The sequence below is a fragment of the Salvelinus alpinus genome, chromosome 5, assembly GCF_045679555.1.
Source record: "Salvelinus alpinus chromosome 5, SLU_Salpinus.1, whole genome shotgun sequence".
NCBI lineage: Eukaryota > Metazoa > Chordata > Actinopteri > Salmoniformes > Salmonidae > Salvelinus > Salvelinus alpinus.
This window is the reverse complement of record NC_092090.1, coordinates 54,494,134-54,515,526: the sequence shown is the minus strand read 5'-3', so window position 1 is coordinate 54,515,526 and position 21,393 is coordinate 54,494,134. Positions and strand designations below refer to the sequence as shown.

Sequence of the window (21,393 nt, the reverse complement as noted above, 5' to 3'; positions counted from 1 at the left end):
GTAGGCAGATAAATTAAGTCACCATTTATCAACAATTATTAGTCCACTCAAGTTCCTACATTGGTATGAAAGGTATATTAGATTGACATTGCAAAAAATGAAGAGACTAAACTGAAAGAGTTTATTTTCATGCTTTAGCCGGATGCTAGGAATTAAATGCTACCGTGACTGGATAGCTTGTAAATAAATGAGACATTGATATTAAAAAGTAAAAAAATATACCAATATATGTCATACAAAAAACAAGCATATTCATAGGCAAAAATGTAATTGAATTTGCCCAAAAAACTTCTCAAACTAGTTGAGGTAGTGGAAACTATGTTAAGGATACAGTACTTCTTAAGCCACACACATATATACAGTGGGGAGAACAAGTATTTGATACACTGCCGATTTTGCAGGTTTTCCTACTTACAAAGCATGTAGAGGTCTGTAATTTTTATCATAGGTACACTTCAACTGTGAGAGACGGAATCTAAAACAAAAATCCAGAAAATCACATTGTATGATTTTTAAGTAATTAATTTGCATTTTATTGCATGACATAAGTATTTGATACATCAGAAAAGCAGAACTTAATATTTGGTACAGAAACCTTTGTTTGCAATTACAGAGATCATACGTTTCCTGTAGTTCTTGACCAGGTTTGCACACACTGCAGCAGGGATTTTGGCCCACTCCTCCATACAGACCTTCTCCAGATCCTTCAGGTTTCGGGGCTGTCGCTGGGCAATACGGACTTTCAGCTCCCTCCAAAGATTTTCCATTGGATTCAGGTCTGGAGACTGGCTAGGCCACTCCAGGACCTTGAGATGCTTCTTACGGAGCCACTCCTTAGTTGCCCTGGCTGTGTGTTTCAGGTCGTTGTCATGCTGGAAGACCCAGCCACGACCCATTTTCAATGCTCTTACTTAGGGAAGGAGGTTGTTGGCCAAGATCTCGCGATACATGGCCCCATCCATCCTCCCCTCAATACGGTGCAGTCGTCCTGTCCCCTTTGCAGAAAAGCATCCCCAAAGAATGATGTTTCCACCTCCATGCTTCACGGTTGGGATGGTGTTCTTGGGGTTGTACTCATCCTTCTTCTTCCTCCAAACGGCGAGTGGAGTTTAGACCAAAAAACTCAATTTTTGTCTCATCAGACCACATGACCTTCTCCCATTCCTCCTCTGGATAATCCAGATGGTCATTGGCAAACTTCAGACGGTCCTGGACATGCGCTGGCTTGAGCAGAGGGACCTTGCGTGCACTGCAGGATTTTAATCCATGACGGCGTAGTGTGTTACTATTGGTTTTCTTTGAGACTGTGGTCCCAGCTCTCTTCAGGTCATTGACCAGGTCCTGCCGTGTAGTTCTGGGCTGATCCCTCACCTTCCTCATGATCATTGATGCCCCACGAGGTGAGATCTTGCATGGAGCCCCAGACCGAGGGTGATTGACCGTCATCTTGAACTTCTTCCATTTTCTAATAATTGCGCCAACAGTTGTTGCCTTCTCACCAAGCTGCTTGCCTATTGTCCTGTAGCCCATCCCAGCCTTGTGCAGGTCTACAATTTGATCCCTGATGTCCTTACACAGCTCTCTGGTCTTGGCCATTGTGGAGAGGTTGGAGTCTGTTTGATTGAGTGTGTGGACAGGTGTCTTTTATACAGGTAACGAGTTCAAACAGGTGCAGTTAATACAGGTAATGAGTGGAGAACAGGAGGGCTTCTTAAAGAAAAACGAACAGGTCTGTGAGAGCCGAAATTCTTACTGGTTGGTAGGTGATCAAATACTTATGTCATGCAATAAAATGCAAATTAATTACTTAAAAATCATACAATGTGATTTTCTGGATTTTTGTTTTAGATTCCGTCTCTCACAGTTGAAGTGTACCTATGATAAAAATTACAGACCTCTACATGCTTTGTAAGTAGGAAAACCTGCAAAATCGGCAGTGTATCAAATACTTGTTCTCCCCACTGTATATACTTGTATAGTTATGAATATATATATATATATTTTTTTATCTTGCTTGATGATCCTGCTGACAGGCCAAGTGCACTTTGGATGGATGAGAGACTGTTCCTCTTCACCCTGGGTAAATATTGCTGTGATGGTGGGTCATGTTTAGGCATGCCACACCAAACAGACAGGATGACTGTTCACGCTCTAAGGTAAAGTTTCCCCTAGGTAGTGATCTAGGATTAGCTTCCCTCCCCCAATCCTAACCTTAACCATTAGTGGGGAAATGCAAAGATGACCCAGGATCAGCATCTAGGGGCAACTTCACCCTACACCGAGGCTGGGAGGCTGTCAGAGGCCTGGACTCAGCCTGGGGCCTGGCTACTTCTCAAGTAGTGTAGGATCCAGTCTCACAGGTTTGTGGGACGCCTGCGCACTCTCCTGGAGACGCCATTTCTCTGGAGCATCTGGCTAAACAGATCAAGACCGAGACTGTATTGTTAAGAACTGATTTCCACTTGTAGTTTATGGATACAATGAATCTACATGAACTATTAGGGTGGTTCTAAAATGAATGTATACCATACAGTAAACAGTACCATGGCAAATCACATAAATTCCTTTTACTGATGGATGAATGTAGCTGCTATAAGTGCTATTAGACAAGGGTTCCTTACCTTTTTGCTCACACTTACAGAGCCTTGTTTAAGTGGGGTCTCAGAGGAGCTCAGAGAGAGGGAGTCCGAGGTGCAGTTGCCGAGCAGTTGGCCCAGCTTGTCCACTCGTCTGCTCAGCCCCAGTAGACTCCCCTCGGTCTGCTGCCTGCGCTGGTTCAGAAACTCTTCCTGAGACCACATGCGTCTGCCCAGCTGAGACTGGCGAGGACAACAGAACAGTCAGAAACAAATGAAGAATGGCATAGATAGGCCTTCCCTGCCCATCTGTGACCCAGAAATCTAGGCGTATGTCACACGTCACTACATCACAGGAGAGGCATTTGCACGAAGACATTTTTATTTTTTATCAAAATGCGTTTTTGGGCTGAAACACCATCTGGAACATGTGAACTTTCATGTGCCTTAATAACAAACTTGTATGACATCTGTAAAAATAAATTATGAGCCTGGTTGGTTTAGCCATGGGAAAAAAAAAAACAGGAACCTTCCCGCTAGCCATGATTGGCCTAACCCTAGATAATGGATGGGCTGGACATGGCGAGAGATGAGTTCGGATTGGTCTGCCATGTAGCATGCTCAAATCAAATTTTATTTGTCACATACACATGGTTAGCAGATGTTAATGCGAGTGTAGCGAAATGTTTGTGCTTCTAGTTCTGACCATGCAGTAATATCTAATAAGAAATCTAACCTAACAATTTCACAACAACTACCTTATACACACAAGTGTAAAGGAATGAATGAGAATATGTACATACAAATATATGAATGAGCGATGGCCGAACGGCATAGGCAAGATGCAGTAGATGGCATAGAGTACAGTATATACATATGAGATGAGTAATGTAGGGTATGTAAACATTATATAAAGTGGCATTGTTTAAAGTGGCTAGTGATACATTTATTACATACATTTTTTCAATATTAAAGTGGCTAGAGATGAGTCAGTATGTTGGCAGCAGCCACTCAATGTTTGTGATGGCTGTTTATCAGTCTGATGGCTTTGAGATAGAAGTAGTTTTTCAGTCTCTCGGTCCCCGCTTTGATGCATCTGTACTGACCTCGCCTTCTGGATGATAGCGGGGTGAACAGGCAGTGACTCGGGTGGTTGTTGTCCTTGATGATCTTTTTGGCCTTCTTGTGACATCAGGTGGTGTAGGTGTCCTGAAGGGCAGGTAGTTTGCCCCCGGTGATGCGTTGTGCAGACCTCACTACCCTCTGGAGAGCCTTATGGTTGTGTGCGGAGCATTTGCCGTACCAGGCGGTGATACAGCCCGACAGGATGCTCTCGATTGTGCATCTGTAAAAGTTTGTGAGTGTTTTTGGTGACAAGCCAAATTTCTTCAGCCTCCTGAGGTTGAAGAGGCGCTGCTGCGCCTTCTTCACCACGCTGTCTGTGTGGGTGGACCATTTCAGTTTGTCCGTGATGTGTACGCCGAGGAACTTAAAACGTTCCACCTTCTCCACTACTGTCCCGTCGATGTGGATAGGGGGCTGCTCCCTCTGCTGCTTCTCTCGATAACATGAGCTGCTCAGTATGTGTAGATAATCCTTTCGACTGTGGATCTTTTTAAAGATATCATGAATAACTGCAAAAGTGTGGCTACTGCTCTCAGCAATGCTGCCCTGAATTTAACAGGCGCTATCGACAAAGATCAGTGGGAAAAAGTTGTGATGGACTACTTTCTGAAGGGGGATCGTGCGCCACGCTGACGCGCTCTGACTATAAAAATGAATCAGACATTTAGATTTTTTTTTTATATTGAACGAAACATTGTAGAGTCTTCTGATGACAGTGATGGGGAAGAAACGGCGCTCAATAGTATTGTTGTCGCGGAAGAAGTTGACCGAGTTTTGAAATCCGTAAAAATGCCCAGTGGAAGCAGAGTATGATTGCAAATGCGATGGGAGTCGAAAAGAGAACACAGAAGGCTGTTGTATAAAACCCCTGTCTCCGGATTACATCTTCAAACTAAGGGAAACCATGGCATCCATGACAGAGAGGGAGAAGCGTTCATCCATGAATATGGGTAAGAGTCTAGCTACATTTTCAGATATTATACATTTCAAATTTTGTCAGAAAGTCGTTTTCACTGCAAGTTAAAGCGTACTGTTAGCTAGCAGGCAACATTAGCTGGCTGGCTCGCTAGCTAACGTTAAGTGTATGAGCTGTGTATTAATATTAATCGCATCTCAGAAATACATTTGCATTGCTAGTTATAGCCTAATGTTAGCTAGCTAGCTAACATTGAACCAAGTTGGTTAGCTTTAGCTTCCTGCAGATTAATGCATGGTGCATGGTAGTATGGGCTGGGATTATGGGTCTAAACAAAATACTCCACTATGCAAGTAACCATTTCACTGTAGGGTTTACACCTTCTGTATCCTGGTCATGTGACAAAATACATTTTATTTTATGTAGTGTGTGTTTACCAGAGACGGTAATGTGAAAAACAACATGACCTGCACCAAAGTCAGATTAGGATGTAGGCCAAGGACTAGAGAAAGTGTATTTTTACTACTACTTTCCCCACAACATGAGATGAAGCATACTAGAATGTAAAGACAAGTTGGGGTAGTAGTACCTTCAGGAGGTCCTCCTGCTGTCGAAGTCTCTCTCTTAGCACCTCTCCCTTCCACTGCTCATCCTGAAGACAGATGCAGAGAAACACAGACCTGTCATCGCTTCAGAGGAATTCCTACACTGTACTGTACACTCCATCAATCTAAGGAACACAGGCAAGACCTCTGCCTGCTAGTGATGGTAGAACAGCGGTTCTGCAGTAATCTTTGTTACAAGGTATTTCGCATGAGGTATGATGAAAATGTAAGTATGTTAAACTCAAATACCAAAAGTTAACCACAGACACAAATCTTGGGCATTGCTCAAAAAAGCTTTGTACACACAGACTTGAAGCCTGGTCTCAGATATGTTTGTGCTCTTGCCTTTGTCATTGTCAAGCTAAACAATTCCATAAGGTGTTGGCAAGAGAGCAGAAATAGACTGGCAACCAGGCTAACAGACTTGTGTGTGCAGCACAAACTAGATATGACAGGGAGAGATGTAAGGTAGCAAAGCTGAGGCATTACAGTAGGATTGCAGGCTGGCCTAGGCACGGCTGGGGTTGAGTAGAGGGGGTAGTTCTCTTTGTGGTCGTCAGTGTCTGAGGAGGAGGAATCTTGGTCAGGGGCGAGGGGCAGCTCTACCATCCCACTGTTCAGCTCTGCCTTGACGTCAGTCTTCAGCCAACGCATGGCTTCCTTGATCTCCCTCAGGCGGCTCTCGCCCCCCTCCTCTTGACTGCGCAGCTGAGGGACACAACAGATTACATAACAGAATGCAACTTCATACTCTGTACTGAAAGTGCTCCATCTTGAAAACTTGACTGCTGATATGCATGATTTTCTTTATTGTATTAACAGTGGACTAATGAACAAAATATTAAAAAGATAGCTTTTGAGTGTAGTTTAAATGCCCAAAACAGTAATCTACTTTTTCGAGCTGAAAGACGATGGCTATAGCTTACCTATGATGTGCAACAATTTAAGTCAATAAGTCATCGTTTTAGTAAAAGTATGATATATTTGGGTTTGAAGTGACAAATCTGAACTGCCCACTATGTGCAAATCTCCATTGCTTTGTTTGGTGTAACGTTAGCTAGAAGTGTCTACCCAGATAATGAAAAGGCACCCGCGAAAGAAAATAAGGAAATTAAAGTTACATGCCATTTGCGGCATGCATGATCATGAGCAAAGTCATTGTAGCCTATCATTTCACTTCCCCTGTGAGAAACCAAGTGCATGGGCTGACTTGGCTTTGCCACAGCCGAAGCCTGTCAGCAGCCCACCTACCAAAGGTTGCACAGTGATTCTTTCTAAATATTTTGATGGCGGATTTGCGGCCGCAATTTATGGAAGACTCTTTTGGAGATGACAATAGATGGTCAAATATAGGCCAGTGGTTTCTATCGGTGATGAAGTTTTCCCTAAATCAATGCTTATGACAAATCCAGCTCCAGAACCAGTCAGAGCCAGCTGGCCAATCTTTTGAATACTGCATTTTAAAAACAAAAAAACACTCCAGTTCCTTGATTTTCTCAATGACGTGACCCATCAGACAGGTTGGGAGATATACACTGATTGTACAAAACATTAGGTACATCTACTCTTTCCATAACATTGCCTTCAGAAAGTATTCACACCCATTGACTTTTTCCAAATTTTCTTGTGTTAGTCTGAATTTAAAACAGATTACATTTTGTGTCACTGGCCTACAAACAATATCCCATAATGTCAAAGTTTGTTATGGCAAGCCTAAAATTAGTTTAACAAGTCATATAATAAGTTGCATTGACTCACTCTGTGTGCAATAATAGTTTAACATGATTTTTGAATGACTACCTCACATCTCTGTACCCCACACATACAATTCTCTGTAGGGTCCCTCAGCCGAGCAGTATATTTCAAAAGCAGATTCAACCAAAGACCAGAGAGGTTTTCCAATGCCTCACAAAGAAGGATAAAAAAAGCAGCCATTGAATATCCCTTTGAGCATGGTGAAGTTAATTACACTTTGGACGGTGTATCAATAAACCCACACACTACAAAGATACAGGCGTCCTTCTTAACTCAGTTGCCGGAGAGGAAGGAAACCGCTCAGGGATTTCACCATGAGGCCAATGGTGACTTAAAAACAGTTTCTTACTTTAATGGCTGTGATAGGAGAAAACTGAGGATGGATCAACAACATTGTAGTTACTCCACAATATTAATCTAAATGAAAGAGTGAAAAGAAGGAGGCATGTACAGGATACAAATATTCCAAAACACGCATCCTGTTTGCAATAAGGAACTAAAGAAAAACTGCAAAAAATATGGCAAAGAAGCATAATAGAGCTGTGCACAGGAAAAAACCTAGAGGAAAACCTGGTTCAGTCTGCTTTCCAACAGACACTTGGAGACAAATTCACCTTTCAGCAAGACAATAACCTAAAACACAAGGCCAAATATATAGTATAATATAGTATATATTGCTTACCAAGACGACACTGAATGTTCGAGTTACATTTTTGACTTAAATAGGCCTGAAATTCCATGGCAAGACTTGAAAATGGCTGTCTAGCAATAATCAACAACAAACTTGACAGAGTTGTACAATCCAGGTGTGCAAAGCTCTTAGATAATTACCCAGAAAGACTCACAGCTGTAATCGCTGCCAAAGGTGATTCTGACATGACTCAGGAGGTTGAATAGTTATGTACTGTATATTACTGTTATTTTTCATAAATGTTTTACAAATGTCAGAATTTTTCTTCCACTTTGGCATTAGAGTTTTTTGTGTAGATCGGTGACAGTCTGAATCCATTTGAATCCCACCTTGTAAGACAATAAAATGTGGAAAAAGTCAAGGGGTGTGAATACCACGTGAATCCATGTGAAAGCGATGATCTCTTATTGATGTCACCTGTTAAATCCACTTCAATCAGTGTAGATGAAGGGGAGAAGACAAGTTTAAGAAGGATTTTTAAGCCTTGAGACAATTGAGACATGGATTGTGTATGTGTGTCTTTCAGAGGGTGCATGGGCAAGACAAAATATTTAAGTGTCTTTGAATGGGGTATGGTAACAGGTGCATCGGTTTGAGTGTGTCAAGAACTGCAATGTTGCTGCTGGGTTTTCACGCTCAACAGCTTCCAGTGTGTATCAAGAATGGTCCACTAGTCAAAGGATATCCAGCCAACTTGACAACTTTGGGAAGCATTGGAGTCAACATGGGCCAGCATCCCTGTGGAACACTTTCTAAACCTTGTAGTCTCATGCCCCAACGAATTGAGGTTGTTCTGAGGGCAAAAGGGGGTGCAAATCAATATTAGGAAGGTGTTCCTAATGTTTTGTACACTCAGTCTACATTTGAAGGTCTAACTCTGTAACTAACTCCAACTCTGTAGTGGAGATGTACAGAACATTGTCTCTGAGGCCCATCATCTCCTTGGACACTGTGTTGAGCTCCTTCTGCAGGCCTCTGGCCTTCTGGTTGTTGTCCTGTGCAGCCTGATCTACCATGGCCAGCTCCCAGCCATTCAGGACATGCATAGCAAGCGGTGTCTGAGGAAGGCCCAAATAATTTCCCAAAACTCCGGCCACCCCTTCTATAGACTGTTCTCTCTGCTTCCTTCCGGTAGGCGGTACCAGAGTATCAGGTCTCGGACCAACAGGCTCCGAGACAGTTTCTACCCCCAAGCAATGAGACTTTTAAACAGCTAGATAATAGCTGCCCACCCCCACCTAGGTCTCTAGCCACACACACACACACACACACACACACACACACACACACACACACACACACACACACACACACACACACACACACACACACACACACACACACACACACACACACACACACACACAACCACCACTTATGATGCTGCTATATTGTTTAATATTATTATTATTTATCCTGTTACCAATCACTTTCTCCGAAACCCTGCAAATTTGCCACTCAGATTGCCTAAATATGTCAACAGAGACTATGGGCGACACGTTTCATTCTTCTTAATCTCGGAAACGAAGAATTGAAATTGCTTCAGATGCTCGATTAGGTTCTGGGGGAAGATGTAGGAGAAAAGATACTAACGAGACTAGCGAAGTCTCCAACCGCCTGAACGGAAACTCACAGCCAACACATGGGCCAACTGTCCCCACCCCTTCCGAAAATTAGAAAGATGCGAACACCTGCGAAATCGTTATTTTTCCAAATGATCATTGATGAAAAAATGTGCACCGGAACAGAGTTCCAAATTAGTTCCTCCTTAGTCGTCGCAACCCACAGTCTGATGACAGACGCTACGATACCATCCTGTTAAAATGGTACAGCAATGAAAAATACGTAGATATCCACTAAGTTTAAGTGAAAAGCCAGTAGCCATCCATATCCCTCCCTACCATCTATCCATCCATCCATTCCTATGACCCACCTGCTCTGTCTCCTTAAGTTTCTCTTGGTGGGCGTGCTCGCAGCTCTTCTGGGCCTGCAGCCTGCTCTCGGCAGTCCTCCTCTCCTCCTGCATACACTGCACCTCCACCCGACACGCCCCCAGCTCCTCCTGCAGCGTAAGCAGCTCCTCAGCCTGCTCCTGCAGCTGGGCCTCCCTCTCACACAGCTCCTGCCCTGGGATCACATTCACACACACACACACACACACACAGTCAGGTAACAAACTGCTTCAGGTGTGGATGGACAAACCAGGCAGGCAAAAACCAGCAAACACTGCAGTGAAGATTGGTGATAGGAGCGAATGATGAAAGATAAAGTGTATTGAGATCAGACCTGAGTTCAAAGAGTATTTGCTTTCTTTCAAATACAGTACCAGTCAAAAGTTTGGACGCACCTACTCATTCAAGGGTTTTTCTGTATTTTTACTATTTTCTACATTGTAGAATAATAGTGAAGACATCCAAATGATGAAATAACACATATGGAATTATGTATTAAACAAAAAAAAAGTGTTAAACAAATTCTTCAAAGTAGCCACCCTTTGCCTTGACAGCTTTGCACACTCATGGCATTCTCTCAACCAGCTTCATGAGGAATGCTTTTCCAGCAGTCTTGAAGAAGTTCAGACATATGCTGAGCACTTGTTGGCTGCTTTTCCTTCACTCCGCGGTCCAACTCATCCCAAACCATCTCAATTGGGTTGAGGCAGGGTAATTGTTGAAGCCAGATCATCTGATGCAGCACGCCATCACTCTCCTTGATCAAATAGCCATTACACAGCCTGGAGGTGTGTTGGGTCATTGTCCTGTTGAGAAATAAATGATAGTCCCACTAAGCGCAAACCAGATAGGATGGCGTATCAATTAGAGGTTGACCGATTAATCGGATTGGCCGATTAATTAGGGCCGATTTCAAGTTTTCATAACAATCGGAAATCGGTAATTTTGCACGCCGATTTACGCCGAATAATTTTTATTTTTATTTTTTTTAACACCTTTATTTAACTAGGCAAGTCAGTTAAGAACACATTCTTATTTTCAATGACGGCCTAGGAACGGTGGGTTAACTGCCTTGTTCAGGGGCAGAACAACAGATTTTTACCTTGTCAGCTCAGGGATTCAATCTTGCAACCTTACGGTTATCTAGTCCAACGCTCTAACCACCTGCCTCACGAGGAGCCCGCCTGTTACGCGAATGCAGTAAGAAGCCAGGGTAAGTTGCTAGCTAGCATTAAACTTATCTTATAAAAAACAATCAATCAATCATAATCACTAGTTATAACTACACATGGTTGATGATATTACTAGTTTATGTAGCGTGTCCTGTGTTGCATATAATTGACGCAGTGCGCATTCGCGAAAAAGGACTCGTTGCTCCAACGTGTACCTAACCATAAACATCAATGCCTTTCTTAAAATCAATACACAGAAGTATATATTTTTAAACCTGCATATTTAGCTGAAAGAAATCCAGGTTAGCAGGCAATATTAACCAGGTGAAATTGTGTCACTTCTTGCGTTCATTGCACGCAGAGTCAGAGTATATGCAACAGTTTGGGCCGCCTGGCTCATTGCGAACTAATTTGCCAGAATTTTACATAATTATGACATAACATTGAAGGTTGTGCAATGTAACAGGAATATTTAGACTTATGGATGCCACCCGTTAGATAAAATACGGAACGGTTCCGTATTTCACTAAAATAATAAATGTTTTGTTTTCGAGATGATAGTTTCCGGATTCGACCATATTAATGACCTAAGGCTCGTATTTCTGTGTGTTATTATGTTATAATTAAGTCTATGATTTGATAGAGCAGTCTGACTGAGCGATGGTAGGCACCAGCAGGCTCGTAAGCATTCATTCAAACAGCACTTTCGTGCGTTTTGCCAGCAGCTCTTCGCAATGCTTCAAGCATTGCGCTGTTTATGACTTCAAGCCTATCAACTCCCGAGATTAGGCTGGTGTAACCGATGTGAAATGGCTAGCTAGTTAGCGGGGTGCACGCTAATAGCGTTTCAAACGTCACTCGCTCTGAGACTTGGAGTACTTGTTCCCCTTGCTCTGCATGGGTAACACTGCTTCGAGGGTGGCTGTTGTCGATGTGTTCCTGGTTCGAGCCCAGGTAGCAGCGAGGAGAGGGATGGAAGCTATACTGTTACACTGGAAATACTAAAGTGCCTATAAGAACATCCAATAGTCAAAGGTATATGAAATACAAATCGTATAGAGAGAAATAGTCCTATAATTCCTATAATAACTACAACCTAAAACGTCTTACCTGGGAATATTGAAGACTCATGTTAAAAGGAACCACCAGCTTTCATATGTTCTCATGTTCTGAGCAAGGAACTTAAACGTTAGCTTTCTTACATGGCACATATTGCACTTTTACTTTCTTCTCCAACACTTTGTTTTTTGCATTATTTAAACCAAATTGAACATGTTTCATTATTTATTTGAGGCTAAATTGATTTTATTGATGTATTATATTAAGTTAAAATAAGTGTTAACTCCAAGTCTAAGTTAACTCTAATGAACTTATCCTCTGCAGCAGAGGTAATTCTGGGTCCTCATTAGAGCCAGTTTCATCATAGCCCTTGATGGTTTTTGCGACTGCACTTTTACTCATTGACTGACCTTCATGTCTAAAAGTAATGATGGACTGTCATTTCTCTTTGCTTATTTGAGCTGTTTTTGCCATAATATGGAATTTGACCAAATATGGCTATCTTCTGTATACCACCCCTACCTTGTCACAACACAACTGATTGGTTCAAACGCATTAAGAAGAAAATAAATTCCACAAATTAACTTTTAACAAGGCACACCTGTTAATTTAAATGCATGGTTGAGAGAATGCCAAGAGAATGCAAAGCTGTCATCAAGGGAAAGGGTAGCTACTTTAAAGAATCTAAAAAATATATAATATATTTTGATTTGTTTAACACTTTTTTGGTTACTACATGATTCCATATGTTATTTAATACTTTTGATGTCTTCACTAAAATAGTGGAATGAGTAGGTGTTCTAAAACTTTTGACTGGCACTGTATGTCTTTCAAACTCTTTGGAGCATTTGATTGAGCCTGCGTGTGGCGTCAGATGGGCAGGCTTTGTACTTTGGGGACTATACCATTGGTTCCATGGTGCCAGGTAAGCTCAATCAAAGTATTTGAAAGAAAACTAATATTATTTTAACCCTGGTTGAGAGCGAGAGTACAGCGATAGCGAGCAAATAAGGAGTCTAAGTCTAATAGGAAGTTTACATACACCTTAGACAAATACATTCTAACTCAGTTTTTCACAATTCCTGACATTTGATCTGAGTAAAAATGCCCTGTCTTAGGTCAGTTAGGATCACCACTTCATTTTTAGAATGTGAAATGTCAGAATAATAGTAGAGAGAAGTATTTATTTCAGCTTTTATTTCTTTCATCACATTCCCAGTGGGTCATAAGTTTACATACACTCTATTAGTATTGTCATGTTCGTCATAAGGAGTAGACCAAGATGCAGCGTGGTATGTTTCCATCCTTTATTTTGGAATAGAAAAACTTCAAACAAAACGAACAAACGAAACGTAAAGCTAGAATAATGCTCACAGGCAACTATACATAGACAAGATCCCACAAAGCACAATGGGTTAATGGCTACCTAAATATGATCCCCAATCAGAGACAACGATAAACAGCTGCCTCTGATTGGGAACCATACTAGGCCAACATAGAAATATAATTCCCACATCCCGACCTAACCAACATAGAGAATAAAAGCTATCTATGGTCAGGGCGTGACAAGTATTTGGTAGCATTGCTTTAAATTGTTTAACTTGGGTCAAATGTTTTGGGTAGCCTTCCACAATAAGTTGGGTGGATTTTGGCAAATTCATCCTGACTCAGCTGGTGTAACTGAGACAGGTTTGCCTCATTGCTCGCAAACGCTTTTTCAGTTCTGCCCACACATTTTCTATAGGATTGAGGTCAGGGCTTTGTGATGGTCACCCCAATACCTTGACTTTGTTGTCCTTAAGCCATTTTGCCAAAACTTTGGAAGTATGCTTGGGGTCATTGTCCATTTGGAAGACTCAATTGCGCCCAAGCTTTAACTTCCTGACTGATGTCTTGAGATGTTGCTTCAATATGTCCACATCATTTTCATTCATCATGATACCATCTATTTTGTGAAGTACACCAGTCCCTCCTGCAGCAAAGCACCCCCCCACAACTTGATGCTGCCACCCCCGTGCTTCACGGATGGGATGGTGTTCTTCGGCTTGCAAGCCTCCCCCTTTTTCCTCCAAACATAACAATGGTCATTTTGGCCAAACAGTTGTATTTTTGTTTCATCAGACCAGAGGACATTTCTCCAAAAAGTACTAGCTTTGTCCCCATGTGCAGTTGCAAACCGTAGTCTGGCTTTTTTATGGCGGTTTTGGAGCAGTGGCTTCTTCCTTGCGGAGTGGCCTTTCAGGTTATGTTGATATAGGACTTGTTTAACTGTGGTTATAGATACTTTTGTACCAGTTTCCTTCAGCATCCTCACAAGGTCCTTTGCTGTTGTTCTGGCATTGATTTGCACTTTTTGCACCAAAGTACGCTCATCTCTAGGAGACAGAACGCGTCTCCTTCCTGAGCGGTATGACGGCTGTGTGGTCCCATGGTGTTTATACTTGCGTACTATTGTTTGTACAGATGAACGTGGTACCTTCAGGCGTTTGGAAATTGCTCCCAAGGATGAACCAGACTTGTGGAGGTCTACAATTTTTTTTCTGACATCTTGGCTGATTTCTTTTGATTTTTACATGATGTCAAGCAAAGAGGCACTGAGTTTGATGGTAGGCCTTGAAATAAATCCACAGGTACACCTCTCCAATTGACTCAAGTTATGTCAATTAGCCTATCAGAAGCTTCTAAAGCCATGACATCATTTTCTGGAATTTCACAAGCTGTTTAAAGGCACAGTCAACTTAGTGTATGTAAACTTCTGACCCACTGGAATTGTGATACAGTGAATTATAAGTGAAATAATCTGTCTGTAAACAATTGTTGGAAAAATGACTGTGTCATGCACAAAGTAGATGTCCTAACCGACTTTCCAAAACTATAGTTTGTTAACAAGAAACGTGTGGTGTGGTTGAAAAATTTGTTTTAATGACTCCAACCTAAGTGTATGTAAACTTCTGACTTCAACTGTAAGTAGTACAAGTTATTTTTCGCTTACCAAGCAGAGGCACGTGCTCTTGCAGGACGGCACACTGCTTGTGGTCCCTGGTCACTACTCGCCGGTTCCTGTCCTCCATGTCGGCCACTGCAGTGTTGACCTGCTCCAGTCTGAGTGTGTGCTGGGCCAGAGAGCTCTCCTCAACCTGGCTCTGGGCCTGCAGTTCCTGGAGCCTCTGCCGCTGCCTCTCCTCACGCTCTTTGGCCTCACATTGCAGCTCCCGCGCACACTACACACACACACAGAAATGACTGCTTCCTCCATTGCACTTAAGCAGCAGTTTTAGGTTTGAAACGTTGTGAACCAATACAACTATGGAGCCATTGAGTATACAGTTGTGGCAAAAAGTTTTGAGAATTACAAATATTAATTTCCACAAAGTTAGCTGCTTCAGTGTCTTTAGATATTTTTGTCAGATGTTACTATGGAATACTGAAGTATAATTACAAGCATTTCACAAGTGTCAAAGGCTTTTATTGACAATTACATGAAGTTGATAAAAAGAGTAAATATTTGCAGTGTTGACCCTTCTTTTTCTAGACCTCTGCAATCCGCCCTGGCATGCTGTCAATTAACTTCTGGGCCACATCCTGACTGATGGCAGCCCATTCTTGAATAATCAATGCTTGGAGTTTGTCAGAATTTGTGGGTTTTTGTTTGTCCACCTGTCTCTTGAGGATTGACCACAAGTTCTCAATGGGATTAAGGTCTGGGGAGTTTCCTGGCCATGGACCCAAAATATCGATGTTTTGTTCCCCGAGCCACTTAGTTATCACTTTTGCCTTATGGCAAGGTGCTCCATCGTGCTGGAAAAGGAATTGTTTGTCACCAAACTGCTCCTGGATGGTTGGGAGAAGTTGCTCTCGGAGGATGTGTTGTTACCATTCTTTATTCATGGCTGTGTTCTTAGGCGAAATTGTGAGTGAGCCCACTCCCTTGGCTGAGAAGCAACCCCACACATGAATGGTCTCCGGATGCTTTACTGTTGGCACTACACAGGACTGATGATAGCGCTCACCTTGTCTTCTCCGGACAAGCTTTTTTCCGGAAGCCCCAAACAATCGGAAAGGGGATTCATCAGAGAAAATGACGTCCTCAGCAGTCCAATCCCTGTACCCTTTGCAGAATATCAGTCTGTCCCTGATGTTTTTCCTGGAGAGAAGTGGCTTCTTTGCTGCTCTTCTTGACACCTGGCCATCCTCCAAAAGTCTTCGCCTCACTGTGCGTGCAGATGTACTCACACCTGCCTGCTGCCATTCCTGAGCAAGCTCTGTATTGGTGATGCCCCAATCCCGCAGCTGAATTAACTTTAGGAGACGGTCCTGGCGCTTGCTGGACTTTCTTGGTCGCCCTGAAGCCTTCTTCACAACAATTGAACCGCTCTCCTTGAAGTTCTTGATGATCCGATAAATGGTTGATTTAGGTGCAATCTTACTGGCAGCAATATCCTTGCCTGTGAAGCCCTTTTTGTGCAAACCAATGATGACGGCACGTGTTTCCTTACAGGTAACCATGGTTGACAGAGGAAGAACAATGATTCCAAGCACCACCCTCCTTTTGAAGCTTCCAGTCTGTTATTCAAACTCAATCAGCATGACAGAGTAATCTCCAGCCTTGTCAACACTCACACCTGTGTTAACGAGAGAATCACTGACATGATGTCAGCTGGTCCTTTTGTGGCAGGGCTGAAATGCAGTGGAAATATTTTGGGGGGATTCGGTTCATTTGCATGGCAAAGAGAGACTTTGCAATTAATTGCAATTCATCTGATCACTCTTCATAACATTCTGGAGTATATGCAAATTGTATAGGCCTATTTCACTATGGCTGCGCCTAAAAAAGTGCAGTTTTTGACCAAAGTAATGCACTATACAGGGAAAAGGGTGCTATTTCAGACTACGACTTATTGGCAACAGTGTATGGTGTCTAAATCTTGCCCTGTCATGTTACTTGTAGTTGAGTCTGCCTCTCAGCCAGGTCAGTGTGCAGCTCCATCAGCCTGTGCTCCAGCTGCTCAGCTCTCCGTTCATCCTCCTCCAGCTGCTTCCTCGCCTCCTGCTCCTCCCGCACGACACTGTCCCGGACCATGACCAACACTCGCACCTCCTCCTCCAGCATCTCTAATTGCCGTTTTTGCTCTTCCACCTGCTCCTTCCGACCACTGAAGATCTCAGACTCCCGGTATAGCTGTTGCTGAGTGGCTGCCGTGTCTCGTTCCATCTTCTGCCTGAAGGATAAGATGAGATAAGATAAAATAATGACTTTATTATCCCCGTGGAGAGATTTTGCTTCCGGCTCGTGTGCATACATTAAAACATATCATCAAGCATAGACAAAGGACATATCTTCTAGAAAATTAAAGACAATAAATACAATAATAGAAAAAGTGCAGTTTGTGGGTGATTCATACCTGTGTGTGTGAGGCTGTCTCTGCTCCTGTCTCAGCTGGCCCAGCTCTGCATGCAGCCTGTTCAGCTCAGCCTCAGCCCCCCGCGCCGCGTCCTCCGCCGCCTCCAAGCACCGGTCGGCGTGTGTCCGTCTGGCCTCCAGGTTCCGGCATTGCTCCTCCAGCCTGTTCCTCTCCCTGGCGGCCTCCTCCGCCTGCTCCCGGACTCCCTGCGCCTCCTCTTTTAGCTCCATCCGGTCCTGCTCCGCCAGCCTCCTCTGGAGCTCGCCCTCAGACTTCTGGCGTGATGCCTCCTGCTGCAGCGCCTGCAGCTCCACGCGCACCTGGGGGAACACACAGAGACATAAAATACACACACAAAAAAAAACAAAAAAAAGTGTAAACACCCACTTGTCTGTGTACACATTAAATGGCACTATTTCGGACAAGAGCCCTATGAGCCCTGGTCAAACGTAGCGCACTAAATACGGATAATAATATAACATTTTGGTAATCTCAGTCCATGTGAATCAACAAATCACAGCACATACAGTGTATTCGGAAAGTATTCAGACCCGTTGACTTTTTCCACATTTTGTTACAGCCGTATTCTAAAATGTATCAAATAGTTTGTTCCCCCTCATCAATACCCCATGATGACAAAGCAAAAACAGGTTTTTAGAAATGTTTGCAAATTCATAAAAAATTAAAAACGGAAATATCACATTTACAAAAGTATTCAGACCCTTCACCCAGTACATTGTTGAAGCACCTATGGCAGTGATTATAATCTCGAGTCTTCTTGGATATGACGCTACAAGCTTGGCACACCTGTATTTGAGTTTTTCCCATTCTTCTCTGCAGATACTCTCAAGCTCTATCACGTTTGACAGGGAGCGTCGCTGCACAGCTATTTTCAGGTCTCTCCAGAGATGTTCGATCGGGTTTGAGGACATTGAGACTTATCCCAAAGCCACTCCTGCGTTGTCTTGGCTGTGTGCTCAGGGTCATTGTCCTATTGGAAGGTGAATCTTCACCCCATTCTGAGGTCCTGAGCGCTCTGGAGCAGGTTTTCATCAATGATCTCTCTGTACTTTCCTCCTTTCATCTTCCCTCGATCCTGACTAGTCACCCAGTCCCGTCCGCTGAAAAACATACCCACAGCATGATGCTGCTACCACCATGCTTCACCGTAGGGATGGTGCCCGGTTTCCTCCATACACGACGCTTGACATTTAGGCCGAAGAGTTCATTCTTGGTTTCATCAGACCAGAGAATCATGTTTCCTATAGTCTAGTCCTTTAGGTGCTTTTTGGCAAACTCCAAGCGGGCTGTCGTGTGCCTTTTACTGATGAGTGGCTTCTGTCTGGCCACTACCATAAAGGCCTGATTGGTTGAGTGCTGCAGAGATGGTTGTCCTTCTGGAAGGTACTCAAATCAAATCAAATGTTATTTGTCACATGCTCCGAATACAACAGGTAGCCCTGTTATTTACGAAATAAACTAAAGTAAAAAATAATAACAGCAGCGTAAAAAAAAAAAAGACTGGGGGGGTCAATACAAATAGTCCGGGTAACCATTTGATTAGCTGTTCAACAGTCTTATGGCTTGGGGGTAGAAGATGTTAAGATGCATTTTGGACCTACACTACCGTTCAACAGTTTGGGGTCACTCAGAAATGTCCTTGTTTTTGAAAGAAAAGCACATTTTTTGTCCATTAAAATAACATCAAATTGATCCAAAATACAGTGTAGACATTGTTAATGTTGTAAATGAGCTGGCCATAGCCTGGTTCCTCTCTAGGTTTCTTCCTAGGTTCTGGCCTTTCTAGGAAGTTTTTCCTAGCCACCGTGCTTCTACACCTGCATTGCTTGCTGTTTGGGGTTTTAGGCTGGGTTTCTGTACAGCACTTTGAGATATCAGCTGATGTAAGAAGGGCTTTATAAATGAATTTGATACAGCTGATCTTAAATGGAATATATACATAGAAAATGGCCAGAAACAAAGAACTTTCTTCTGGAACTCATCAGTCTATTCTTGTTCTGAGAAATGAAGGCTATTCCGTGTGAGAAATTGCCAAGAAACTAAAGATCTCCTACAACGCTGTGTACTACTCCCTTCACAGAACAGCGCAAACTGGCTCTAAACAGAATAGAAAGAGGAGTGGGAGGCCCCGGTGCATAACTGAGCAAGAAGACATAAGTACATAAGAGTGTCTAGTTTGAGAAACGGATGCCTCACAAGTCCTCAACTGGCAGCTTCATTAAATAGTACCCGCAAAACACCAGTCTCAACGTCAACAGTGAAGAGGCGACTCCAGGATGCTGGCCTTCTAGGCAGAGTTGCAAAGAAAAAGCCATATCTCAGACTGGCCAATAAAAATAAAAGATTAAGATGGGCAAAAGAACACAGACACTGGACAGAGGAAGATTGGAAAAAAGTGTTATTGACAGAGGAATTTAAGTTTGAGGTGTTTGGATCACAAAGAAGAACATTCGTGAGATGCAGAAAAATGAAAAGATGCTGGAGCAGTGCTTGACGCCATCTGTCAAGCATGGTGGAGGCAATGTGATGGTCTGGGGGTGCTTTGGAGGTGGTAAAGTGGGAGATTTGTACAGGGTAAAAGGGATCTTGAAGAAGGAAGGCCATCACTCCATTTTGCAACGCCATCCTCCTACAACAGGACAATGACCCAAAGCAGCTCCAAACTATGCAATAACTATTTAGGGAAGAAGCAGTCAGCTGGTATTCTGTCTATAATGGAGTGGCCAGCACAGTCACTGGATCTCAACCCTATTGAGCTGTTGTGGGAGCAGCTTGACCGTAAGATACGTAAGAAGTGCCCATCAAGCCAATCCAACTTGTGAGAGATGCTTCAGGAAGCATGGGGTGAAATCTCTTCAGATCACCTCAACAAATTGACAACTGGAATGCCAAAAGGTCTGCAAGGCTGTAATTGCTGCAAATGGAGGATTCTTTGACAAAAGCAAAGTTTGAAGGACACAGTTATTATTTCCCCAAAATGTTTTAATCATTATATATAACCATGTCAGCATATTGACTATATTTCCTATTCTTTTGCAACTCATTTCATGTATGTTTTCATGTAAAATAAGGACATTTCTAAGTGATCCCAAACTTTTCAACGGTAGTGTACATTTGGTGCTGCGGTACTGCTTGCCGTGCGGTAGAAGAGAGAACAGTCTATGACTAGGATGGCTGGAGTCTTTGCCAATTTTTATGGCCTTCCTCTGTCACCGCCTGGAATAGAGGTCCTGGATGGCAGGAAGCTTGGCCCTGGTGATGTACTGGACCATACACACTACCCTCTAGCGCCTTGCGGTCGGAGACCGAGCTGTTGCCATACCAGGCGGTGATGCAACCAGTCAGGAAGCTCTCGATGGTGCAGCTGTAGAACGTTTTGAGGATCTGAAGACCCATGCCAAATCTTTTCAGTCTCCTGAGGGGGAAAAGGTGTTGTCGTGTCCTCTTCACGACCGTCTTGGTGTGTTTGGACAATGATAAATTGTTGGTGATGTGTACACCAAGGAACTTGAAGCTCTCAACCTGCTCCACTACAGCTTCGTCGATGACAATGAGGGTGGGCTCGTCCCTCCTTTTCCTGTAGTCCACGATCATCTCGTTTGTCTTGATCACGTTGACGGAGAGGTTGTTGTCCTGGCACCACACTGCCAGGTCTCTGACCTCCTCCTTATAGTCTCATCGTTGTCGGTGATCAGGCCTACCACAGTGCTGTTGTCAGCAAATTAATGATGGTGTTGGAGTCGTGCTTGGCCACGCAGTCATGGGTGAACAGGGAGTACAGGTGGGGACTGAGCATGCACCCCTGAAGGACCCCCCGTGTTGAGGGAGGTGTTTAATCCCAGGGTCCTTAGCTTAGTGATGAGCTTTGAGGAAAATATGGAGTTGAACGCTGAGCTGTTGTCAATGAACAGCAAGCATTCTCACGTAGGTGTTCCTTTTGTCCAGGTGGGAAAGGGCAGTTTCATCTGTGGATATGTTGGGTTGGTATGCAAATTGGAGTGGGTCTAGGGTTTCTGGGATGATGGTGTTGATGTGAGTCATGACCAGCTTTTCTAAGCACTTCATGGATGCAGACGTGAGTGCTACGGGTCGGTAGTCATTTAGGCAGGTTACCTTGGT

At 43.3% G+C, this 21,393-nt stretch overlaps 1 protein-coding gene across 6 annotated transcripts in view; it reads right to left on the bottom strand.

The window, feature by feature from the left end:
• The window catches only part of cntrl (centriolin), a 105,567-nt gene that overhangs the window by 3,666 nt on the left and 80,508 nt on the right, over window positions 1–21,393 (bottom strand). For 2 of the 6 annotated variants that reach the window (XM_071402348.1, XM_071402349.1), the window contains exons 27-34: window positions 17,254–17,573; window positions 16,794–17,070; window positions 14,844–15,072; window positions 9,602–9,795; window positions 5,712–5,930; window positions 5,207–5,269; window positions 2,622–2,819; window positions 1,912–2,415 (exon numbers count right to left, since the gene is read on the bottom strand). In XM_071402348.1, coding sequence (XP_071258449.1) covers window positions 2,326–2,415; window positions 2,622–2,819; window positions 5,207–5,269; window positions 5,712–5,930; window positions 9,602–9,795; window positions 14,844–15,072; window positions 16,794–17,070; window positions 17,254–17,573 — 1,590 coding nt within the window. In that variant the 3' untranslated portion in view covers window positions 1,912–2,325. Of the gene's footprint in view, window positions 1–1,911; window positions 2,416–2,621; window positions 2,820–5,206; window positions 5,270–5,711; window positions 5,931–9,601; window positions 9,796–14,843; window positions 15,073–16,793; window positions 17,071–17,253; window positions 17,574–21,393 lie in introns of those variants that run through there. The other 4 variants (XM_071402346.1, XM_071402347.1, XR_011675100.1 and 1 more) reach the window with 3 other exon arrangements.